This window comes from Taudactylus pleione, unplaced genomic scaffold, assembly GCF_031769625.1.
Source record: "Taudactylus pleione unplaced genomic scaffold, aTauple2 ptg000010l, whole genome shotgun sequence".
Taxonomy (NCBI): domain Eukaryota; kingdom Metazoa; phylum Chordata; class Amphibia; order Anura; family Myobatrachidae; genus Taudactylus; species Taudactylus pleione.
Window position 1 is genome coordinate 6,227,196 of NW_028284413.1, and position 26,270 is coordinate 6,253,465.

Below are 26,270 nucleotides of genomic sequence, written 5' to 3' on the forward strand. Positions count from 1 at the left end.
ACACCTGTTATTTTTTACTGGTTCTCCCAGCCATTAACACGTTTTGTTTATGTGGTCATTTAAGGCCAACACTGTGGGAATTTTCACATCAATACTTCAAAAAGGCTGAGAAGAGTCATTCCATGGTTAAGATCTAACCTGTAAGTCCACACTTGCAGGACGTTTACTGGTTGTCAGAGCAAAACAAAACATGGAAGAGAAAAATGAAGCTGGCCAAACATTCTATATGTAATTAGAAGTGCAATATAAAAAAGCCCCTCATGCAGGTGAACTATAAGAAGGAGACTTTTTTTACCATTTCCAATAAACACTTATATAATCAGCTACTGGAGAACTATCCACTTATACTCCTCCTCCACAAGAGAATATTTGCAGATTTTAACAATATTACTTAGTGGGCGATTTCATTTTCATCACTGTGCCACTATGATGTTCTTACAACAGTACTTCCCTAAAAACACTTACTTGTATAATTAGCTACTGAAGAACTATCCCCTTGTATTCCTTCTCCTACAAGAACAGAGACCAGGAATGTGTAATAATTCCCTGGAATCAAATTCTCAACTATAGCAGAGGTTGTGGTCACATTTGCACTGAATGTTGAATCTTCCAAGATTTTTATGTTATAGGAACTTGCATTTCCATCAGGGTGTTGCCAGCTTAGAGATACAGAAGTTGTGGTGATGTTCTCTGCTATAAGGTTCTTCACTTTATCAGGTACTATTAGGAAAAAAAGAAGCAATATATTAAAAGGTGATTTATTTTGTAAAATCATTTAGAATGAGACTCAATCTTCCACTGCAATGTTTGGCTGCAGACATCATGATAGAATACGCTCGGCCAACATTGATAATTGTCCAACATAACTCTATGGAGTTATAGGGTAAATGATTGATGTTACTGGTCACAAAGTTACTTTGACTATTCTGGCAGATATTTTGTTGTAGAACTGTGCACAAACCACTGTGTATGGTTTGCAAAACCTCCCTCAAATGTTATAATTTTGTTTTTGGCAAAGCAAACCTTAAGGGGTTAATTTACTTAAGTGAGAGTTTTTAGAAGTATGTTTTAAAAGTGATGTTGCCCAAAGCAACCAATCAGATTCTAGCTATTATCTTCCAGGAGGTGCTAGTTAAATGATGAGTAGAATCTGATTTGTTGCTATCGGCAACATCACTTCTAAAACTCACTTCTAAAAACTCTCACTATAGTAAATTAACCCCCATGTGTTTTGGTTCTTTTCTGCTTTTGATTTCTGTAAAGTTGTTAAAAATCTGAAATTATGTAATTGGAACTATATACATGCAATCCAAACCCAAGGTTAATTTTTTAATCTGAGTTCTAAACATATAGCAATCACTATCCAGAATTTAGTTCTATTTGCAACTCCAAAACTGATTCGTGTTGGGTCTCGATTAGATGTGGAACCAAAAGTTAGTTGTTTTTTATTAGGGAAATTGAACCACATATTTCTAATTTGTGCCAATCACTTAGACTTGAATATCCATCCTAAAGTGTGCCATTTATTACAAAGAACTTGTAACATTTTATTATAAAAATTTAGCTAATGTCACAGTTTCAAAAAAAATAACAACAAAAATCTTAACCACTCTAAAAGTCCACATTTGAATGCTCACAACATTTTAAGAGTAATTAAGGACCAGGAGAACTCTAATGATGGAGGTGGGTTCCTATTGCCCAATCCATCAGAATAATGAGAGTCTCCCCTATATCATCAGATGGCATCTACAACATAGTTTAGAAAAGAAGGAGACCAATATATAATTGATCTAGAAGAATAAGAATGTGCAAACTGTTAGTATGTCTGCCTACACTATTGCATGAGTTGTGAGCCACTCATCTAGCACTGTAAGTGTGTCGGTGCCTTAGTTGTGTTTGTGTATTTTGAGTTCTGTGTATGTCTGTGTGTTCATCTTGTCTGGGTATACTACAGTCCTGTTAGTGTCTTCTGCACAAAAGTTATTTTATGATACATAGTAGCAGTCCACCTCAAAGCATGGTCATATGTAATATTTCTTGAATTTAAATACAGTATGTAAATTTAGAGTAATGATTCTAAGGGCTCAAAAACACTAGAAAACATGAAACAATGGCATTTTAGCTATCCAAACAATAGCTATGACCACATGTTGGATACAAAACAAATTCCTTTCTTTTTGGTAAATGTATCTTGTTACATACTTACTAAAAAGGGAATGTATATAAAACACACATTGTGTAGCGTATGCAACTGACTTCATCTCAGGTAAAATATAGGTTATTGTATGTTGTATATGTTTTACCTTTAATTAGTATCTATTGATCTCAGTCTTTTTAGATAGGATTTGAAAAATAAGCAACATTTTGGATCTCAACTATACTTTTTACATTTTGTATAAAACAATTAACCGAAAAAGTGTCTGTTTAAGGCTTAGTGCAGCAGTTTTTCATTGCTTTGTTCCAAAATCAATCACGGAAGAAACCCATGTAGAAATCTTATGTTTGCCCCTAAGGACTACACTAACACCTTTTCTTTTTTACTGGTTCTCCCAGCCATTAACAAGTTTTGTATATGTGGTCATATAAGGCCAACACTGTGGGAATTTTCACATCAATACTTCAAAAAGGCTGAGAAGAGTCATTCCATGGTTAAGATCTAACCTGTAAGTCCACACTTGCAGGACGTTTACTGGTTGTCAGAGCAAAACAAAACATGGATGAGAAAAATAAAGCTGGCCAAACATTCTATATGTAATTAGAAGTGCAATATAAAAAAGCCCCTCATGCAGGTGAACTATAAGAAGGAGACTTTTTTTTACCATTTCCAATAAACACTTATATAATCAGCTACTGGAGAACTATCCACTTACACTCCTCCTCCACAAGAGAATATTTGCAGATTTTAACAATATTACTTAGTGGGCGATTTCATTTTCATCACTGTGCCACTATGATGATCTTACAACAGTACTTCCCTAAAAACACTTACTTGTATAATTAGCTACTGAAGAAATATCCCCTTGTATTCCTTCTCCTACAAGAACAGAGACCAGGAATGTGTAATAATTCCCTGGAATCAAATTCTCAACTATAGCAGAGGTTGTGGTCACATTTGCACTGAATGTTGAATCTTCCAAGATTTTTATGTTATAGGAACTTGCATTTCCATCAGGGTGTTGCCAGCTTAGAGATACAGAAGTTGTGGTGATGTTCTCTGCTATAAGGTTCTTCACTTTATCAGGTACTATTAGGAAAAAAAGAAGCAATATATTAAAAGGTGATTTATTTTGTAAAATCATTTAGAATGAGACTCAATCTTCCACTGCAATGTTTGGCTGCAGACATCATGATAGAATACGGTCGGCCAACATTGATAATTGTCCAACATAACTCTATGGAGTTATAGGGAAAATGATTGATGTTACTGGTCACAAACTTACTTTGACTATTCTGGCAGATATTTTGTTGTAGAACTGTGCACAAACCACTGTGTTTGGTTTGGCAAAACCTCCCTCAAATGTTATAATTTTGTTTTTGGCAAAGCAAACCTTAAGGGGTAAATTTACTTAAGTGAGAGTTTTTAGAAGTATGTTTTAAAAGTGATGTTGCCCAAAGCAACCAATCAGATTCGAGCTATTATCTTCCAGGAGGTGCTAGTTAAATTATGAGTAGAATCTGATTTGTTGCTATAGGCAACATCACTTCTAAAACTCACTTCTAAAAACTCTCACTTTAGTAAATCAACCCCCATGTGTTTTGGTTCTTTTCTGCTTTTGATTTCTGTAAAGTTGTTAAAAATCTGAAATTATGTAATTGGAACTATATACATGCAATCCAAACCCAAGGTTAATTTTTTAATCTGAGTTCTAAACATATAGCAATCCCTATCCAGGATTTAGTTCTATTTGCAACTCCAAAACTGATTCGTGTTGGGTCTCGATTAGATGTGGAAGCAAAAGTTAAGTTTTTTTTTACGGAAACTGAACCACATATTTCTAATTTGTGCCAATCACTTAGACTTGAATATCCATCCTAAAGTGTGCCATTTATTACAAAGAACTTGTAACATTTTATTATAAAAATTTAGCTAATGTCACAGTTTCTACAAAAATAACAACAAAAATCTTAACCACTCTAAAAGTCCACATTGAATGCACACAACATTTTAAGAGTAATTAAGGACCAGGAGCACTCTAATGATGGAGGTGGGTTCCTATTGCCCAATCCATCAGAATAATGAGAGTCTCCCCTATATCATCAGATGGCATCTACAACATAGTTTAGAAAAGAAGGAGACCAATATATAATTGATCTAGAAGAATAAGAATGTGCAAACTGTTAGTATGTCTGCCTACACTGTTGCATGATCTGTGAGCCACTCATCTAGCACTGTAAGTGTGTCTGTGCCTTAGTTCTGTTTGTGTATTTTGAGTTCTGTGTATGTCTGTGTGTTCATCTTGTCTGGGTATCCTACTGTCCTGTTAGTGTCTTCTGCACAAAAGTTATTTTATGATACATAGTAGCAGTCCACCTCAAAGCATGGTCATATGTAATATTTCTTGAATTTAAATACAGTATGCAAATTTAGAGTAATGATTCTAAGGGCTCAAAAACACTAGAAAACATGAAACAATGGCATTTTACTTGCTATCCAAACAATAGCTATGACCACATGTTGGATGCAAAACAAATTCCTTTCATTTTGGTAAATGTATCTTGTCACATACTTACTACAAATTGAATGTATATAAAACACACATTGTGTAGCATATGGAACTGACTTCATCTCAGGTAAAATATAGGTTATTGTATGTTGTATATGTTTTACCTTTAATTAGTGTCTATTGATCTCAGTCTTTTTAGATAGGATTTGAAAAATAAGCAACATTTTGGAACTCAACTATACTTTTTACATTTTGTATAAAACAATTTACCGAAAAAGTGTCTGTTTAAGGCTTAGTGCAGCAGTTTTTCATTGCTTTGTTCCAAAATCAATCACGGAAGAAACCCATGTAGAAATCTTATGTTTGCCCCTAAGGACAACACTAACACCTGTTCTTTTTTACTGGTTCTCCCAGCCATGAACAAGTTTTGTATATGTGGTCATATAAGGCCAACACTGTGCGAAATTTCACATCAATACTTCAAAAAGGCAGAGAAGAGTCATTCCATGGTTAAGATCTAACCTGTAAGTCCACACTTGCAGGACGTTTACTGGTTGTCAGAGCAAAACAAAACATGGAAGAGAAAAATAAAGCTGGCAAAACATTCTATATATAATTAGAAGTGCAATGTAAAAAAGCCCCTCATGCAGGTGAACTATAAGAAGGAGACTTTTTTTTACCATTTCCAATAAACACTTATATAATCAGCTACTGGAGAACTATCCACTTATACTCCTCCTCCACAAGAGAATATTTGCAGATTTTAACAATATTACTTAGTGGGCAATTTCATTTTCATCACTGTGCCACTATGATGTTCTTACAACAGTACTTCCCTAAAAACACTTACTTGTATAATTAGCTACTGAAGAAATATCCCCTTGTATTCCTTCTCCTACAAGAACAGAGACCAGGAATGTGTAATAATTCCCTGGAATCAAATTCTCAACTATAGCAGAGGTTGTGGTCACATTTGCACTGAATGTTGAATCTTCCAAGATTTTTATGTTATAGGAACTTGCATTTCCATCAGGGTGTTGCCAGCTTAGAGATACAGAAGTTGTGGTGATGTTCTCTGCTATAAGGTTCTTCACTTTATCAGGTACTATTAGGAAAAAAGAAGCAAAATATTAAAAGGTGATTTATTTTGTAAAATCATTTAGAATGAGACTCAATCTTCCACTGCAATGTTTGGCTGCAGACATCATGATAGAATACGGTCGGCCAACATTGATAATTGTCCAACATAACTCTATGGAGTTATAGGGAAAATGATTGATGTTACTGGTCACAAACTTACTTTGACTATTCTGGCAGATATTTTGTTGTAGAACTGTGCACAAACCACTGTGTTTGGTTTGGCAAAACCTCCCTCAAATGTTATAATTTTGTTTTTGGCAAAGCAAACCTTAAGGGGTAAATTTACTTAAGTGAGAGTTTTTAGAAGAATGTTTTAAAAGTGATGTTGCCCAAAGCAACCAATCAGATTCTAGCTATTATCTTCCAGGAGGTGCTAGTTAAATGATGAGTAGAATCTGATTTGTTGCTGTAGGCAACATCACTTCTAAAACTCACTTCTAAAAACTCTCACTTTAGTAAATTAACCCCCATGTGTTTTGGTTCTTTTCTGCTTTTGATTTCTGTAAAGTTGATAAAAATCTGAAATTATGTAATTGGAACTATATACATGCAATCCAAACCCAAGGTTATTTTTTTAATCTGAGTTCTAAACATATAGCAATCCCTATCCAGGATTTAGTTCTATTTGCAACTCCAAAAATGATTCGTGTTTGGTCTCGATTAGATGTGGAACCAAAAGTTAGGTTTTTTTTTAGGGAAACTGAACCACATATTTCTAATTTGTGCCAATCACTTAGACTTGAATATCCATCCTAAAGTGTGCCATTTATTACAAAGAACTTGTAACATTTTATTATAAAAATTTAGCTAATGTCACAGTTTCTAAAAAAATAACAACAAAAATCTTAACCACTCTAAAAGTCCACATTTGAATGCTCACAACATTTTATGAGTAATTAAGGACCAGTAGAACTCTAATGATGGGGGTGGGTTCCTATTGCCCAATCCATCAGAATAATGAGAGTCTCCCCTATATCATCAGATGGCATCTACAACATAGTTTAGAAAAGAAGGAGACCAATATATAATTGATCTAGAAGAATAAGAGTGTGCAAACTGTTAGTATGTCTGCCTACACTGTTGCATGAGTTGTGAGCCACTCATCTAGCACTGTAGGTGTGTCTTTGTCTTAGTTCTGTTTGTGTATTTTGAGTTCTGTGTATGTCTGTGTGTTCATCTTGTCTGGGTATCCTACAGTCCTGTTAGAGTCTTCTGCACAAAAGTTATTTTATGATACATAGTAGCGGTCCACCTCCAAGCATGGTCATATGTAATATTTCTTGAATTTAAATACAGTATGTAAATTTAGAGTAATGATTCTAAGGGCTCAAAAACACTAGAAAACATGAAACAATGGCATTTTAGCTATCCAAACAATAGCTATGACCACATGTTGGATGCAAAACAAATTCCTTTCTTTTTGGTAAATGTATCTTGTCACATACTTACTAAAAAGGGAATGTATATAAAACACACATTGTGTAGCGTATGCAACTGACTTCATCTCAGGTAAAATATAGGTTATTGTATGTTGTATATGTTTTACCTTTAATTAGTATCTATTAATCTCAGTCTTTTTAGATAGGATTTGAAAAATAAGCAACATTTTGGATTTCAACTATACTTTTTACATTTTGTATAAAACAATTAACCCAAAAAGTGTCTGTTTAAGGCTTAGTGTAGCAGTTTTTCATTGCTTTGTTCCAAAATCAATCACGGAAGAAATCCATGTAGAAATCTGATGTTTGCCCCTAAGGACTACACTAACACCTGTTATTTTTTACTGGTTCTCCCAGCGATTAACACGTTTTGTTTATGTGGTCATTTAAGGCCAACACTGTGGGAATTTTCACATCAATTCTTCAAAAAGGCTGAGAAGAGTCATTCCATGGTTAAGATCTAACCTGTAAGTCCACACTTGCAGGACGTTTACTGGTTGTCAGAGCAAAACAAAACATGGAAGAGAAAAATAAAGCTGGCCAAACATTCTATATGTAATTAGAAGTGCAATATAAAAAAGCCCCTCATGCAGGTGAACTATAAGAAGGAGACTTTTTTTTACCATTTCCAATAAACAATTATATAATCAGCTACTGGAGAACTATCCACTTATACTCCTCCTCCACAAGAGAATATTTGCAGATTTTAACAATATTACTTAGTGGGCAATTTCATTTTCATCACTGTGCCACTATGATGTTCTTACAACAGTACTTCCCTAAAAACACTTACTTGTATAATTAGCTACTGAAGAACTATCCCCTTGTATTCCTTCTCCTACAAGAACAGAGACCAGGAATGTGTAATAATTCCCTGGAATCAAATTCTCAACTATAGCAGAGGTTGTGGTCACATTTGCACTGAATGTTGAATCTTCCAAGATTTTTATGTTATAGGAACTTGCATTTCCATCAGGGTGTTGCCAGCTTAGAGATACAGAAGTTGTGGTGATGTTCTCTGCTATAAGGTTCTTCACTTTATCAGGTACTATTAGGAAAAAAAGAAGCAATATATTAAAAGGTGATTTATTTTGTAAAATCATTTAGAATGAGACTCAATCTTCCACTGCAATGTTTGGCTGCAGACATCATGATAGAATACGGTCGGCCAACATTGATAATTGTCCAACATAACTCTGTGGAGTTATAGGGTAAATGATTGATGTTACTGGTCACAAAGTTACTTTGACTATTCTGGCAGATATTTTGTTGTAGAACTGTGCACAAACCACTGTGTATGGTTTGCAAAACCTCCCTCAAATGTTATAATTTTGTTTTTGGCAAAGCAAACCTTAAGGGGTAAATTTACTTAAGTGAGAGTTTTTAGAAGTATGTTTTAAAAGTGATGTTGCCCAAAGCAACCAATCAGATTCTAGCTATTATCTTCCAGGAGGTGCTAGTTAAATGATGAGTAGAATCTGATTTGTTGCTATAGGCAACATCACTTCTAAAACTCACTTCTAAAAACTCTCACTATAGTAATTTAACCCCCATGTGTTTTGGTTCTTTTCTGCTTTTGATTTCTGTAAAGTTGTTAAAAATCTGAAATTGTGCAATTGGAACTATATACATGGAATCCAAACCCAAGGTTAATTTTTTAATCTGAGTTCTAAACATTTAGTAATCCCTATCCAGGATTTAGTTCTATTTGCAACTCCAAAACAGATTCGTGTTGGGTCTCGATTAGATGTGGAACCAAAAGTTAGGTTTTTTTTTTACGGAAACTGAACCACATATTTCTAATTTGTGCCAATCACTTAGACTTGAATATCCATCCTAAAGTGTGCCATTTATTACAAAGAACTTGTAACATTTTATTATAAAAATTTAGCTAATGTCACAGTTTCTACAAAAATAACAACAAAAATCTTAACCACTCTAAAAGTCCACATTGAATGCACACAACATTTTAAGAGTAATTAAGGACAAGGAGCACTCTAATGATGGAGGTGGGTTCCTATTGCCCAATCCATCAGAATAATGAGAGTCTCCCCTATATCATCAGAAGGCATCTACAACATAGTTTAGAAAAGAAGGAGACCAATATATAATTGATCTAGAAGAATAAGAATGTGCAAACTGTTAGTATGTCTGCCTACACTGTTGCATGATCTGTGAGCCACTCATCTAGCACTGTAAGTGTGTCTGTGCCTTAGTTCTGTTTGTGTATTTTGAGTTCTGTGTATGTCTGTGTGTTCATCTTATCTGGGTATCTTACAGTCCTGTTAGTGTCTTCTGCACAAAAGTTATTTTATGATACATAGTAGCAGTCCACCTCAAAGCATGGTCATATGTAATATTTCTTGAATTTAAATACAGTATGCAAATTTAGAGTAATGATTCTAAGGGCTCAAAAACACTAGGAAACATGAAACAATGGCATTTTACTTGCTATCCAAACAATAGCTATGACCACATGTTGGATGCAAAACAAATTCCTTTCATTTTGGTAAATATATCTTGTCACATACTTACTAAAAATTGAATGTTTATAAAACACACATTGTGTAGCATATGCAACTGACTTCATCTCAGGTAAAATATAGGTTATTGTATGTTGTATATGTTTTACCTTTAATTAGTATCTATTGATCTCAGTCTTTTTAGATAGGATTTGAAAAATAAGCAACATTTTGGATCTCAACTATACTTTTTACATTTTGTATAAAACAATTAACCGAAAAAGTGTCTGTTTAAGGCTTAGTGCAGCAGTTTTTCATTGCTTTGTTCCAAAATCAATCACGGAAGAAACCCATGTAGAAATCTGATGTTTGCCCCTAAGGACTACACTAACACCTGTTATTTTTTACTGGTTCTCCAAGCCATTAACAAGTTTTGTATATGTGGTCATTTAAGGCCAACACTGTGGGAAATTTCACATCAATACTTCAAAAAGGCTGAGAAGAGTCATTCCATGGTTAAGATCTAACCTGTAAGTCCACACTTGCAGGACGTTTACTGGTTGTCATAGCAAAACAAAACATGGAAGAGAAAAATAAAGCTGGCCAAACATTCTATATGTAATTAGAAGTGCAATATAAAAAAGCCCGTCATGCAGGTGAACTATAAGAAGGAGACTTTTTTTTACCATTTCCAATAAACACTTATATAATCAGCTACTGGAGAACTATCCACTTATACTCCTCCTCCACAAGAGAATATTTGCAGATTTTAACAATATTACTTAGTGGGCAATTTCATTTTCATCACTGTGCCACTATGATGTTCTTACAACAGTACTTCCCTAAAAACACTTACTTGTATAATTAGCTACTGAAGAACTATCCCCTTGTATTCCTTCTCCTACAAGAACAGAGACCAGGAATGTGTAATAATTCCCTGGAATCAAATTCTCAACTATAGCAGAGGTTGTGGTCACATTTGCACTGAATGTTGAATCTTCCAAGATTTTTATGTTATAGGAACTTGCATTTCCATCAGGGTGTTGCCAGCTTAGAGATACAGAAGTTGTGGTGATGTTCTCTGCTATAAGGTTCTTCACTTTATCAGGTACTATTAGGAAAAAAAGAAGCAATATATTAAAAGGTGATTTATTTTGTAAAATCATTTAGTATGAGACTCAATCTTCCACTGCAATGTTTGGCTGCAGACATCATGATAGAATACGGTCGGCCAACATTGATAATTGTCCAACATAACTCTATGGAGTTATAGGGAAAATGATTGATGTTACTGGTCACAAAGTTACTTTGACTATTCTGGCAGATATTTTGTTGTAGAACTGTGCACAAACCACTGTGTTTGGTTTGGCAAAACCTCCCTCAAATGTTATAATTTTGTTTTTGGCAAAGCAAACCTTAAGGGGTAAATTTACTTAAGTGAGAGTTTTTAGAAGTATATTTTAAAAGTGATGTTGCCCAAAGCAACCAATCAGATTCTAGCTATTATCTTCCAGGAGGTGCTAGTTAAATGATGAGTACAATCTGATTTGTTGCTATAGGCAACATCACTTCTAAAACTCACTTCTAAAAACTCTCACTTTAGTAAATTAACCCCCATGTGTTTTGGTTCTTTTCTGCTTTTGATTTCTGTAAAGTTGTTAAAAATCTGAAATTATGTAATTGGAATTATATACATGCAATCCAAACCCAAGGTTCATTTTTAAATCTGAGTTCTAAACATATAGCAATCCCTATCCAGGATTTAGTTCTATTTGCAACTCCAAAACTGATTCGTGTTGGGTCTCGATTAGATGTGGAAGCAAAAGTTAGTTTTTTTTTTAGGGAAACTGAACCACATATTTCTAATTTGTGCCAATCACTTAGACTTGAATATCCATCCTAAAGTGTGCCATTTATTACAAAGAACTTGTAACATTTTATTATAAAAATTTAGCTAATGTCACAGTTTCTAAAAAAATAACAACAAAAATCTTAACCACTCTAAAAGTCCACATTGAATGCTCACAACATTTTAAGAGTAATTAAGTACCAGGAGCACTCTAATGATGGAGGTGGGTTCCTATTGCCCAATCCATCAGAATAATAAGAGTCTCCCCTATATCATCAAATGACATCTACAACATAGTTTAGAAAAGAAGGAGACCAATATATAATTGATCTAGAAGAATAAGAATGTGCAAACTGTTAGTATGTCTGCCTACACTGTTGCATGACCTGTGAGCCACTCATCTAACACTGTAAGTGTGTCTGTGCCTTAGTTCTGTTTGTGTATTTTGAGTTCTGTGTATGTCTGTGTGTTCATCTTGTCTGGGTATCCTACAGTCCTGTTAGTGTCTTCTGCACAAAAGTTATTTTATGATACATAGTAGCAGTCCACCTCAAAGCATGGTCATATGTAATATTTCTTGAATTTAAATACAGTATGTAAATTTAGAGTAATGATTCTAAGGGCTCAAAAACACTAGAAAATATGAAACAATGGCATTTTACTTGCTATCCAAACAATAGCTATGACCACATGTTGGATGCAAAACAAATTCCTTTCTTTTTGGTAAATGTATCTTGTCACATACTTACTAAAAATTGAATGTATATAAAACACACATTGTGTAGCATATGCAACTGACTTCATCTCAGGTAAAATATAGGTTATTGTATGTTGTATATGTTTTACCTTTAATTAGTATCTATTGATCTCAGTCTTTTTAGATAGGATTTGAAAAATAAGCAACATTTTGGAACTCAACTATACTTTTTACATTTTGTATAAAACAATTTACCGAAAAAGTGTCTGTTTAAGGCTTATTGCAGCAGTTTTTCATTGCTTTGTTCCAAAATCAATCACGGAAGAAACCCATGTAGAAATCTGATGTTTGCCCCTAAGGACTACACTAACACCTGTTATTTTTTACTGGTTCTCCAAGCCATTAACAAGTTTTGTATATGTGGTCATATAAGGCCAACACTGTGGGAAATTTCACATCAATACTTCAAAAAGGCTGAGAAGAGTCATTCCATGGTTAAGATCTAACCTGTAAGTCCACACTTGCAGGACGTTTACTGGTTGTCAGAGCAAAACAAAACATGGAAGAGAAAAATAAAGCTGGCCAAACATTCTATATGTAATTAGAAGTGCAATATAAAAAAGCCCCTCATGCAGGTGAACTATAAGAAGGAGACTTTTTTTTACCATTTCCAATAAACACTTATAGAATAAGCTACTGGAGAACTATCCACTTATACTCCTCCTCCACAAGAGAATATTTGCAGATTTTAACAATATTACTTAGTGGGCAATTTCATTTTCATCACTGTGCCACTATGATGTTCTTACAACAGTACTTCCCTAAAAACACTTACTTGTACAATAAACTACTGAAGAACTATACCCTTGTAATCCTTCTCCTACAAGAACAGAGACCAGGAATGTGTAATAATTCCCTGGAATTAAATTCTCAACTATAGCAGAGGTTGTGGTCACATTTGCACTGAATGTTGAATCTTCCAAGATTTTTATGTTATAGGAACTTGCATTTCCATCAGGGTGTTGCCAGCTTAGAGATACAGAAGTTGTGGTGATGTTCTCTGCTATAAGGTTCTTCACTTTATCAGGTACTATTAGGAAAAAAAGAAGCAATATATTAAAAGGTGATTTATTTTGTAAAATCATTTAGAATGAGACTCAATCTTCCACTGCAATGTTTGGCTGCAGACATCATGATAGAATACGGTCGGCCAACATTGATAATTGTCCAACATAACTCTGTGGAGTTATAGGGTAAATGATTGATGTTACTGGTCACAAAGTTACTTTGACTATTCTGGCAGATATTTTGTTGTAGAACTGTGCACAAACCACTGTGTATGGTTTGCAAAACCTCCCTCAAATGTTATAATTTTGTTTTTGGCAAAGCAAACCTTAAGGGGTAAATTTACTTAAGTGAGAGTTTTTAGAAGTATGTTTTAAAAGTGATGTTGCCCAAAGCAACCAATCAGATTCTAGCTATTATCTTCCAGGAGGTGCTAGTTAAATGATGAGTAGAATCTGATTTGTTGCTATAGGCAACATCACTTCTAAAACTCACTTCTAAAAACTCTCACTATAGTAATTTAACCCCCATGTGTTTTGGTTCTTTTCTGCTTTTGATTTCTGTAAAGTTGTTAAAAATCTGAAATTATGCAATTGGAACTATATACATGGAATCCAAACCCAAGGTTAATTTTTTAATCTGAGTTCTAAACATTTAGTAATCCCTATCCAGGATTTAGTTCTATTTGCAACTCCAAAACAGATTCGTGTTGGGTCTCGATTAGATGTGGAACCAAAAGTTAGGTTTTTTTTTTACGGAAACTGAACCACATATTTCTAATTTGTGCCAATCACTTAGACTTGAATATCCATCCTAAAGTGTGCCATTTATTACAAAGAACTTGTAACATTTTATTATAAAAATTTAGCTAATGTCACAGTTTCTACAAAAATAACAACAAAAATCTTAACCACTCTAAAAGTCCACATTGAATGCACACAACATTTTAAGAGTAATTAAGGACAAGGAGCACTCTAATGATGGAGGTGGGTTCCTATTGCCCAATCCATCAGAATAATGAGAGTCTCCCCTATATCATCAGAAGGCATCTACAACATAGTTTAGAAAAGAAGGAGACCAATATATAATTGATCTAGAAGAATAAGAATGTGCAAACTGTTAGTATGTCTGCCTACACTGTTGCATGATCTGTGAGCCACTCATCTAGCACTGTAAGTGTGTCTGTGCCTTAGTTCTGTTTGTGTATTTTGAGTTCTGTGTATGTCTGTGTGTTCATCTTATCTGGGTATCTTACAGTCCTGTTAGTGTCTTCTGCACAAAAGTTATTTTATGATACATAGTAGCAGTCCACCTCAAAGCATGGTCATATGTAATATTTCTTGAATTTAAATACAGTATGCAAATTTAGAGTAATGATTCTAAGGGCTCAAAAACACTAGGAAACATGAAACAATGGCATTTTACTTGCTATCCAAACAATAGCTATGACCACATGTTGGATGCAAAACAAATTCCTTTCATTTTGGTAAATATATCTTGTCACATACTTACTAAAAATTGAATGTTTATAAAACACACATTGTGTAGCATATGCAACTGACTTCATCTCAGGTAAAATATAGGTTATTGTATGTTGTATATGTTTTACCTTTAATTAGTATCTATTGATCTCAGTCTTTTTAGATAGGATTTGAAAAATAAGCAACATTTTGGATCTCAACTATACTTTTTACATTTTGTATAAAACAATTAACCGAAAAAGTGTCTGTTTAAGGCTTAGTGCAGCAGTTTTTCATTGCTTTGTTCCAAAATCAATCACGGAAGAAACCCATGTAGAAATCTGATGTTTACCCCTAAGGACTACACTAACACCTGTTATTTTTTACTGGTTCTCCAAGCCATTAACAAGTTTTGTATATGTGGTCATTTAAGGCCAACACTGTGGGAAATTTCACATCAATACTTCAAAAAGGCTGAGAAGAGTCATTCCATGGTTAAGATCTAACCTGTAAGTCCACACTTGCAGGACGTTTACTGGTTGTCATAGCAAAACAAAACATGGAAGAGAAAAATAAAGCTGGCCAAACATTCTATATGTAATTAGAAGTGCAATATAAAAAAGCCCGTCATGCAGGTGAACTATAAGAAGGAGACTTTTTTTTACCATTTCCAATAAACACTTATATAATCAGCTACTGGAGAACTATCCACTTATACTCCTCCTCCACAAGAGAATATTTGCAGATTTTAACAATATTACTTAGTGGGCAATTTCATTTTCATCACTGTGCCACTATGATGTTCTTACAACAGTACTTCCCTAAAAACACTTACTTGTATAATTAGCTACTGAAGAACTATCCCCTTGTATTCCTTCTCCTACAAGAACAGAGACCAGGAATGTGTAATAATTCCCTGGAATCAAATTCTCAACTATAGCAGAGGTTGTGGTCACATTTGCACTGAATGTTGAATCTTCCAAGATTTTTATGTTATAGGAACTTGCATTTCCATCAGGGTGTTGCCAGCTTAGAGATACAGAAGTTGTGGTGATGTTCTCTGCTATAAGGTTCTTCACTTTATCAGGTACTATTAGGAAAAAAAGAAGCAATATATTAAAAGGTGATTTATTTTGTAAAATCATTTAGTATGAGACTCAATCTTCCACTGCAATGTTTGGCTGCAGACATCATGATAGAATACGGTCGGCCAACATTGATAATTGTCCAACATAACTCTATGGAGTTATAGGGAAAATGATTGATGTTACTGGTCACAAAGTTACTTTGACTATTCTGGCAGATATTTTGTTGTAGAACTGTGCACAAACCACTGTGTTTGGTTTGGCAAAACCTCCCTCAAATGTTATAATTTTGTTTTTGGCAAAGCAAACCTTAAGGGGTAAATTTACTTAAGTGAGAGTTTTTAGAAGTATATTTTAAAAGTGATGTTGCCCAAAGCAACCAATCAGATTCTAGCTATTATCTTCCAGGAGGTGCTAGTTAAATGATGAGTACAATCTGATTTGTTGCTATAGGCAACATCACTTCTAAAACTCACTTCTAAAAACTCTCACTTTAGTAAATTAACCCCCATGTGTTTTGGTTCTTTTCTGCTTTTGATTTCTGTAAAGTTGTTAAAAATCTGAAATTATGTAATTGGAATTATATACATGCAATCCAAACCCAAGGTTCATTTTTAAATCTGAGTTCTAAACATATAGCAATCCCTATCCAGGATTTAGTTCTATTTGCAACTCCAAAACTGATTCGTGTTGGGTCTCGATTAGATGTGGAAGCAAAAGTTAGTTTTTTTTTTAGGGAAACTGAACCACATATTTCTAATTTGTGCCAATCACTTAGACTTGAATATCCATCCTAAAGTGTGCCATTTATTACAAAGAACTTGTAACATTTTATTATAAAAATTTAGCTAATGTCACAGTTTCTAAAAAAATAACAACAAAAATCTTAACCACTCTAAAAGTCCACATTGAATGCTCACAACATTTTAAGAGTAATTAAGTACCAGGAGCACTCTAATGATGGAGGTGGGTTCCTATTGCCCAATCCATCAGAATAATAAGAGTCTCCCCTATATCATCAAATGACATCTACAACATAGTTTAGAAAAGAAGGAGACCAATATATAATTGATCTAGAAGAATAAGAATGTGCAAACTGTTAGTATGTCTGCCTACACTGTTGCATGACCTGTGAGCCACTCATCTAACACTGTAAGTGTGTCTGTGCCTTAGTTCTGTTTGTGTATTTTGAGTTCTGTGTATGTCTGTGTGTTCATCTTGTCTGGGTATCCTACAGTCCTGTTAGTGTCTTCTGCACAAAAGTTATTTTATGATACATAGTAGCAGTCCACCTCAAAGCATGGTCATATGTAATATTTCTTGAATTTAAATACAGTATGTAAATTTAGAGTAATGATTCTAAGGGCTCAAAAACACTAGAAAATATGAAACAATGGCATTTTACTTGCTATCCAAACAATAGCTATGACCACATGTTGGATGCAAAACAAATTCCTTTCTTTTTGGTAAATGTATCTTGTCACATACTTACTAAAAATTGAATGTATATAAAACACACATTGTGTAGCATATGCAACTGACTTCATCTCAGGTAAAATATAGGTTATTGTATGTTGTATATGTTTTACCTTTAATTAGTATCTATTGATCTCAGTCTTTTTAGATAGGATTTGAAAAATAAGCAACATTTTGGAACTCAACTATACTTTTTACATTTTGTATAAAACAATTTACCGAAAAAGTGTCTGTTTAAGGCTTATTGCAGCAGTTTTTCATTGCTTTGTTCCAAAATCAATCACGGAAGAAACCCATGTAGAAATCTGATGTTTGCCCCTAAGGACTACACTAACACCTGTTATTTTTTACTGGTTCTCCAAGCCATTAACAAGTTTTGTATATGTGGTCATATAAGGCCAACACTGTGGGAAATTTCACATCAATACTTCAAAAAGGCTGAGAAGAGTCATTCCATGGTTAAGATCTAACCTGTAAGTCCACACTTGCAGGACGTTTACTGGTTGTCAGAGCAAAACAAAACATGGAAGAGAAAAATAAAGCTGGCCAAACATTCTATATGTAATTAGAAGTGCAATATAAAAAAGCCCCTCATGCAGGTGAACTATAAGAAGGAGACTTTTTTTTACCATTTCCAATAAACACTTATAGAATAAGCTACTGGAGAACTATCCACTTATACTCCTCCTCCACAAGAGAATATTTGCAGATTTTAACAATATTACTTAGTGGGCAATTTCATTTTCATCACTGTGCCACTATGATGTTCTTACAACAGTACTTCCCTAAAAACACTTACTTGTACAATAAACTACTGAAGAACTATACCCTTGTAATCCTTCTCCTACAAGAACAGAGACCAGGAATGTGTAATAATTCCCTGGAATTAAATTCTCAACTATAGCAGAGGTTGTGGTCACATTTGCACTGAATGTTGAATCTTCCAAGATTTTTATGTTATAGGAACTTGCATTTCCATCAGGGTGTTGCCAGCTTAGAGATACAGAAGTTGTGGTGATGCTCTCTGCTATAAGGTTCTTCACTTTATCAGGTACTATTAGGAAAAAAAGAAGCAATATATTAAAAGGTGATTTATTTTGTAAAATCATTTAGTATGAGACTCAATCTTCCACTGCAATGTTTGGCTGCAGACATCATGATAGAATACGGTCGGCCAACATTGATAATTGTCCAACATAACTCTATGGAGTTATAGGGAAAATGATTGATGTTACTGGTCACAAAGTTACTTTGACTATTCTGGCAGATATTTTGTTGTAGAACAGTGCACAAACCTCTGTGTTTGGTGTGGCAAAACCTCCCTCAAATGTTATAATTTTGTTTTTGGCAAAGCAAAACCTTAAGGGGTAAATTTACTTAAGTGAGAGTTTTTAGAAGAATGTTTTAAATGTGATGTTGCCCAGAGCAACCAATCAGATTCTAGCTATTATCTTCCAGGAGGTGCTAGTTAAATGATGAGTAGAATCTGATTTGTTGCTGTAGGCAACATCACTTCTAAAACTCACTTCTAAAAACTCTCACTTTAGTAAATTAACCCCCATGTGTTTTGGTTCTTTTCTGCTTTTGATTTCTGTAAAGTTGTTAAAAATCTGAAATTATGTAATTGGAACTATATACATGCAATCCAAACCCAAGGTTATTTTTTTAATCTGAGTTCTAAACATATAGCAATCCCTATCCAGGATTTAGTTCTATTTGCAACTCCAAAAATGATTCGTGTTTGGTCTCGATTAGATGTGGAACCAAAAGTTAGTTTTTTTTTTAGTGAAACTGAACCACATATTTCTAATTTGTGCCAATCACTTAGACTTGAATATCCATCCTAAAGTGTGCCATTTATTACAAAGAACTTGTAACATTTTATTATAAAAATTTAGCTAATGTTACAGTTTCTAAAAAAATAACAACAAAAATCTTAACCACTCTAAAAGTCCACATTTGAATGCTCACAACATTTTATGAGTAATTAAGGACCAGTAGAACTCTAATGATGGGGGTGGGTTCCTATTGCCCAATCCATCAGAATAATGAGAGTCTCCCCTATATCATCAGATGGCATCTACAACATAGTTTAGAAAAGGAGACCAATATATAAGTGATCTAGAAGAATAAGAGTGTGCAAACTGTTTGTATGTCTGCCTACACTGTTGCATGAGTTGTGAGCCACTCATCTTGCACTGTAGGTGTGTCTGTGTCTGAGTTTTGTTTGTGTATTTTGAGTTCTGTGTATGTCTGTGTGTTCATCTTGTCTGGGTATCCTACAGTCCTGTTAGAGTCTTCTGCACAAAAGTTATTTTATGATACATAGTAGCGGTCCACCTCAAAGCATGGTAATATGTAATATTTCTTGAATTTAAATACAGTATGTAAATTTAGAGTAATGATTCTAAGGGCTCAAAAACACTAGAAAACATGAAACAATGGCATTTTAGCTATCCAAACAATAGCTATGACCACATGTTGGATGCAAAACAAATTCCTTTCATTTTGGTAAATGTATCTTGTCACATACTTACTAAAAATTGAATGTATATAAAACACACATTGTGTAGCATATGCAACTGACTTCATCTCAGGTAAAATATAGGTTATTGTATGTTGTATATGTTTTACCTTTAATTAGTATCTATTGATCTCAGTCTTTTTAGATAGGATTTGAAAAATAAGCAACATTTTGGAACTCAACTATACTTTTTACATTTTGTATAAAACAATTTACCGAAAAAGTGTCTGTTTAAGGCTTAGTGCAGCAGTTTTTCATTGCTTTGTTCCAAAATCAATCACGGAAGAAACCCATGTAGAAATCTGATGTTTGACCCTAAGGACTACACTAACACCTGTTATTTTTTACTGGTTCTCACAGCCATTAACAAGTTTTGTATATGTGGTCATATAAGGCCAACACTGTGGGAAATTTCACATCAATACTTCAAAAAGGCTGAGAAGAGTCATTCCATGGTTAAGATCTAACCTGTAAGTCCACACTTGCAGGACGTTTACTGGTTGTCAGAGCAAAACAAAACATGGAAGAGAAAAATAAAGCTGGCCAAACATTCTATATGTAATTAGAAGTGCAATATAAAAAAGCCCGTCATGCAGGTGAACTATAAGAAGGAGACTTTTTTTTACCATTTCCAATAAACACTTATATAATCAGCTACTGGAGAACTATCCACTTATACTCCTCCTCCACAAGAGAATATTTGCAGATTTTAACAATATTACTTAGTGGGCGATTTCATTTTCATCACTGTGCCACTATGATGTTCTTACAACAGTACTTCCCTAAAAACACTTACTTGTACAATAAACTACTGAAGAACTATCCCCTTGTATTCCTTCTCCTACAAGAACAGAGACCAGGAATGTGTAATAATTCCCTGGAATCAAATTCTCAACTATAGCAGAGGTTGTGGTCACATTTGCACTGAATGTTGAATCTTCCAAAATTTTTATGTTATAGGAACTTGCATTTCCATCAGGGTGTTGCCAGCTTAGAGATACAGAAGTTGTGGTGATGTTCTCTGCTATAAGGTTCTTAACTTTATCAGGTACTATTAGGAAAAAAAGAAGCAATATATTAAAAGGTGATTTATTTTGTAAAATCATTTTAGTATGAGACTCAATCTTCCACTGCAATGTTTGGCTGCAGACATCATGATAGAATTCGGTCGGCCAACATTGATAATTGTCCAACATAACTCTATGGAGTTATAGGGAAAATGATTGATGTTACTGGTCACAAAGTTACTTTGACTATTCTGGCAGATATTTTGTTGTAGAACTGTGCACAAACCACTGTGTTTGGTTTGGCAAAACCTCCCTCAAATGTTATAATTTTGTTTTTGGCAAAGCAAACCTTAAGGGGTAAATTTACTTAAGTGAGAGTTTTTAGAAGTATGTTTTAAAAGTGATGTTCCCCAAAGCAACCAATCAGATTCTAGCTATTATCTTCCAGGAGGTGCTAGTTAAATGATGAGTACAATCTGATTTGTTGCTATAGGCAACATCACTTCTAAAACTCACTTCTAAAAACTCTCACTTTAGTAAATTAACCCCCATGTGTTTGGGTTCTTTTCTGCTTTTGATTTCTGTAAAGTTGTTAAAAATCTGAAATTATGTAATTGGAACTATATACATGCAATCCAAACCCAAGGTTCATTTTTAAATCTGAGTTCTAAACATATAGCAATCCCTATCCAGGATTTAGTTCTATTTGCAACTCCAAAACTGATTCGTGTTGGGTCTCGATTAGATGTGGAACCAAAAGTTAGTTTTTTAGGGAAACTGAACCACATATTTCTAATTTGTGCCAATCACTTAGACTTGAATATCCATCCTAAAGTGTGCCATTTATTACAAAGAACTTGTAACATTTTATTATAAAAATTTAGCTAATGTCACAGTTTCTAAAAAAATAGCAACAAAAATCTTAACCACTCTAAAAGTCCACATTGAATGCTCACAACATTTTAAGAGTAATTAAGTACCAGGAGCACTCTAATGATGGAGGTGGGTTCCTATTGCCCAATCCATCAGAATAATAAGAGTCTCCCCTATATCATCAAATGACATCTACAACATAGTTTAGAAAAGAAGGAGACCAATATATAATTGATCTAGAAGAATAAGAATGTGCAAACTGTTAGTATGTCTGCCTACACTGTTGCATGATCTGTGAGCCACTCATCTAGCACTGTAGGTGTGTCTGTGCCTTAGTTCTGTTTGTGTATTTTGAGTTCTGTGTATGTCTGTGTGTTCATCTTGTCTGGGTATCCTACAGTCCTGTTAGTGTCTTCTGCACAAAAGTTATTTTATGATACATAGTAGCAGTCCACCTCAAAGCATGGTCATATGTAATATTTCTTGAATTTAAATACAGTATGTAAATTTAGAGTAATGATTCTAAGGGCTCAAAAACACTAGAAAATATGAAACAATGGCATTTTACTTGCTATCCAAACAATAGCTATGACCACATGTTGGATGCAAAACAAATTCCTTTCATTTTGGTAAATGTATCTTGTCACATACTTACTAAAAATTGAATGTATATAAAACACACATTGTGTAGCATATGCAACTGACTTCATCTCAGGTAAAATATAGGTTATTGTATGTTGTATATGTTTTACCTTTAATTAGTATCTATTGATCTCAGTCTTTTTAGATAGAATTTGAAAAATAAGCAACATTTTGGAACTCAACTATACTTTTTACATTTTGTATAAAACAATTTACCGAAAAAGTGTCTGTTTAAGGCTTAGTGCAGCAGTTTTTCATTGCTTTGTTCCAAAATCAATCACGGAAGAATCCCATGTAGAAATCTGATGTTTGCCCCTAAGGACTACACTAACACCTGTTATTTTTTACTGCTTCTCCAAGCCATTAACAAGTTTTGTATATGTGGTCATATAAGGCCAACACTGTGGGAAATTTCACATCAATACTTCAAAAAGGCTGAGAAGAGTCATTCCATGGTTAAGATCTAACCTGTAAGTCCACACTTGCAGGACGTTTACTGGTTGTCAGAGCAAAACAAAACATGGAAGAGAAAAATAAAGCTGGCCAAACATTCTATATGTAATTAGAAGTGCAATATAAAAAAGCCCCTCATGCAGGTGAACTATAAGAAGGAGACTTTTTTTTACCATTTCCAATAAACACTTATAGAATCAGCTACTGGAGAACTATCCACTTATACTCCTCCTCCACAAGAGAATATTTGCAGATTTTAACAATATTACTTAGTGGGCAATTTCATTTTCATCACTGTGCCACTATGATGTTCTTACAACAGTACTTCCCTAAAAACACTTACTTGTACAATAAACTACTGAAGAACTATCCCCTTGTAATCCTTCTCCTACAAGAACAGAGACCAGTAATGTGTAATAATTCCCTGGAATCAAATTCTCAACTATAGCAGAGGTTGTGGTCACATTTGCACTGAATGTTGAATCTTCCAAGATTTTTATGTTATAGGAACTTGCATTTCCATCAGGGTGTTGCCAGCTTAGAGATACAGAAGTTGTGGTGATGTTCTCTGCTATAAGGTTCTTCACTTTATCAGGCACTATTAGGAAAAAAAGAAGCAATATATTAAAAGGTGATTTATTTTGTAAAATCATTTAGTATGAGACTCAATCTTCCACTGCAATGTTTGGCTGCAGACATCATGATAGAATACGGTCGGCCAACATTGATAATTGTCCAACATAACTCTGTGGAGTTATAGGGAAAAAGATTGATATTACTGGTCACAAAGTTACTTTGACTATTCTGGCAGATATTTTGTTGTAGAACTGTGCACAAACCACTGTGTTTGGTTTGGCAAAACCTCCCTCAAATGTTATAATTTTGTTTTTGGCAAAGCAAACCTTAAGGGGTAAATTTACTTAAGTGAGAGTTTTTAGAAGTATGTTTTAAAAGTGATGTTGCCCAAAGCAACCAATCAGATTCTAGCTATTATCTTCCAGGAGGTGCTAGTTAAATGATGAATAGAATCTGATTTGTTGCTATAAGCAACATCACTTCTAAAACTCACTTCTAAAAACTCTCACTTTAGTAAATTAACCCCCATGTGTTTTGGTTCTTTTCTGCTTTTGATTTCTGTAAAGTTGTTAAAAATTTGAAATTATGTAATTGGAACTATATACATGCAATCCAAACCCAAGGTTCATTTTTAAATCTGAGTTGTAAACATATAGCAATACCTATCCAGGATTTAGTTTTATTTGCAACTCCAAAACTGATTCGTGTTGGGTCTCGATTAGATGTGGAAGCAAAAGTTAGTTTTTTTTTAGGGAAACTGAACCACATATTTCTAATTTGTGCCAATCACTTAGACTTGAATATCCATCCTAAAGTGTGCCATTTATTACAAAGAACTTGTAACATTTTATTATAAAAATGTAGCTAATGTCACAGTTTCTAAAAAAATAACAACAAAACTCTTAACCACTCTAAAAGTTCACATTGAATGCTCACAACATTTTAAGAGTAATTAAGGACCAGGAGCACTCTAATGATGGAGGTGGGTTCCTATTGCCCAATCCATCAGAATAATGAGAGTCTCCCCTATATCATCAGATGGCATCTACAACATAGTTTAGAAAAGAAGGAGACCAATATATAATTGATCTAGAAGAATAAGAATGTGCAAACTGTTAGTATGTCTGCCTACACTGTTGCATGATCTGTGAGCCACTCATCTAGCACTGTAAGTGTGTCTGTGCCTTATTTCTGTTTGTGTATTTTGAGTTCTGTGTATGTCTGTGTGTTCATCTTGTCTGGGTATCCTACAGTCCTGTTAGTGTCTTCTGCACAAAAGTTATTTTATGATACATAGTAGCAGTCCACCTCAAAGCATGGTCATATGTAATATTTCTTGAATTTAAATACAGTATGTAAATTTTGAGTAATGATTCTAAGGGCTCAAAAACACTAGAAAACATGAATCAATGGCATTTTACTTGCTATCCAAACAATAGCTATGACCACATGTTGGATGCAAAACAAATTCCTTTCATTTTGGTAAATGTATCTTGTCACATACTTACTAAAAATTGAATGTATATAAAACACACATTGTGTAGCATATGCAAATGACTTCATCTCAGGTAAAATATAGGTTATTGTATGTTGTATATGTTTTACCTTTAATTAGTATCTATTGATCTCAGTCTTTTTAGATAGGATTTGAAAAATAAGCAACATTTTGTAACTCAACTATACTTTTTACATTTTGTATAAACAATTTACCGAAAAAGTGTCTGTTTAAGGCTTAGTGCAGCAGTTTTTCATTGCTTTGTTCCAAAATCAATCACGGAAGAAACCCATGTAGAAATCTTATGTTTGCCCCTAAGGACTACTCTAACACCTGTTCTTTTTTACTGGTTCTCCCAGCCATGAACAAGTTTTGTATATGTGGTCATATAAGGCCAACGCTGTGGGAATTTTCACATCAATACTTCAAAAAGGCAGAGAAGAGTCATTCCATGGTTAAGATATAACCTGTAAGTCCACACTTGCAGGACGTTTACTGGTTGTCAGAGCAAAACAAAACATGGAAGAGAAAAATAAAGCTTGCCAAACATTCTATATGTAATTAGAAGTGCAATATAAAAAAGCGCCTCATGCAGGTGAACTATAAGTAGGAGACTTTTTTTTACCATTTCCAATAAACACTTATATAATCAGCTACTGGAGAACTATCCACTTATACTCCTCCTCCACAAGAGAATATTTGCAGATTTTAACAATATTACTTAGTGGGCAATTTCATTTTCATCACTGTGCCACTATGATGTTCTTACAACAGTACTTCCCTAAAAACACTTACTTGTATAATTAGCTACTGAAGAACTATCCCCTTGTATTCCTTCTCCTACAAGAACAGAGACCAGGAATGTGTAATAATTCCCAGGAATCAAATTCTCAACTATAGCAGAGGTTGTGGTCACATTTGCACTGAATGTTGAATCTTCCAAGATTTTTATGTTATAGGAACTTGCATTTCCATCAGGGTGTTGCCAGCTTAGAGATACAGAAGTTGTGGTGATGTTCTCTGCTATAAGGTTCTTCACTTTATCAGGCACTATTAGGAAAAAAAGAAGCAATATATTAAAAGGTGATTTATTTTGTAAAATCATTTAGTATGAGACTCAATCTTCCACTGCAATGTTTGGATGCAGACATCATGATAGAAAACGGTCGGCCAACATTGATAATTGTCCAACATAACTCTGTGGAGTTATAGGGAAAATGATTGATATTACTGGTCACAAAGCTACTTTGACTATTCTGGCAGATATTTTGTTGTAGAACTGTGCACAAACCACTGTGTTTGGTTTGGCAAAACCTCCCTCAAATGTTATAATTTTGTTTTTGGCAAAGCAAACCTTAAGGGG

General features: G+C 34.1%; 1 protein-coding gene across 1 annotated transcript in view; it reads right to left on the reverse strand.

Annotated features, from left to right (window-relative positions):
• Positions 1–26,270, reverse strand: part of LOC148542660 (titin-like) — a gene marked incomplete at its 5' end in the record, with an annotated part of 334,539 nt that overhangs the window by 213,921 nt on the left and 94,348 nt on the right. The window contains 4 exons of the mRNA XM_088467589.1: positions 466–720; positions 8,037–8,291; positions 10,562–10,808; positions 25,710–25,957. Coding sequence (XP_088323715.1) covers positions 466–720; positions 8,037–8,291; positions 10,562–10,808; positions 25,710–25,957 — 1,005 coding nt within the window. The remainder of the gene's footprint in view (positions 1–465; positions 721–8,036; positions 8,292–10,561; positions 10,809–25,709; positions 25,958–26,270) is intronic.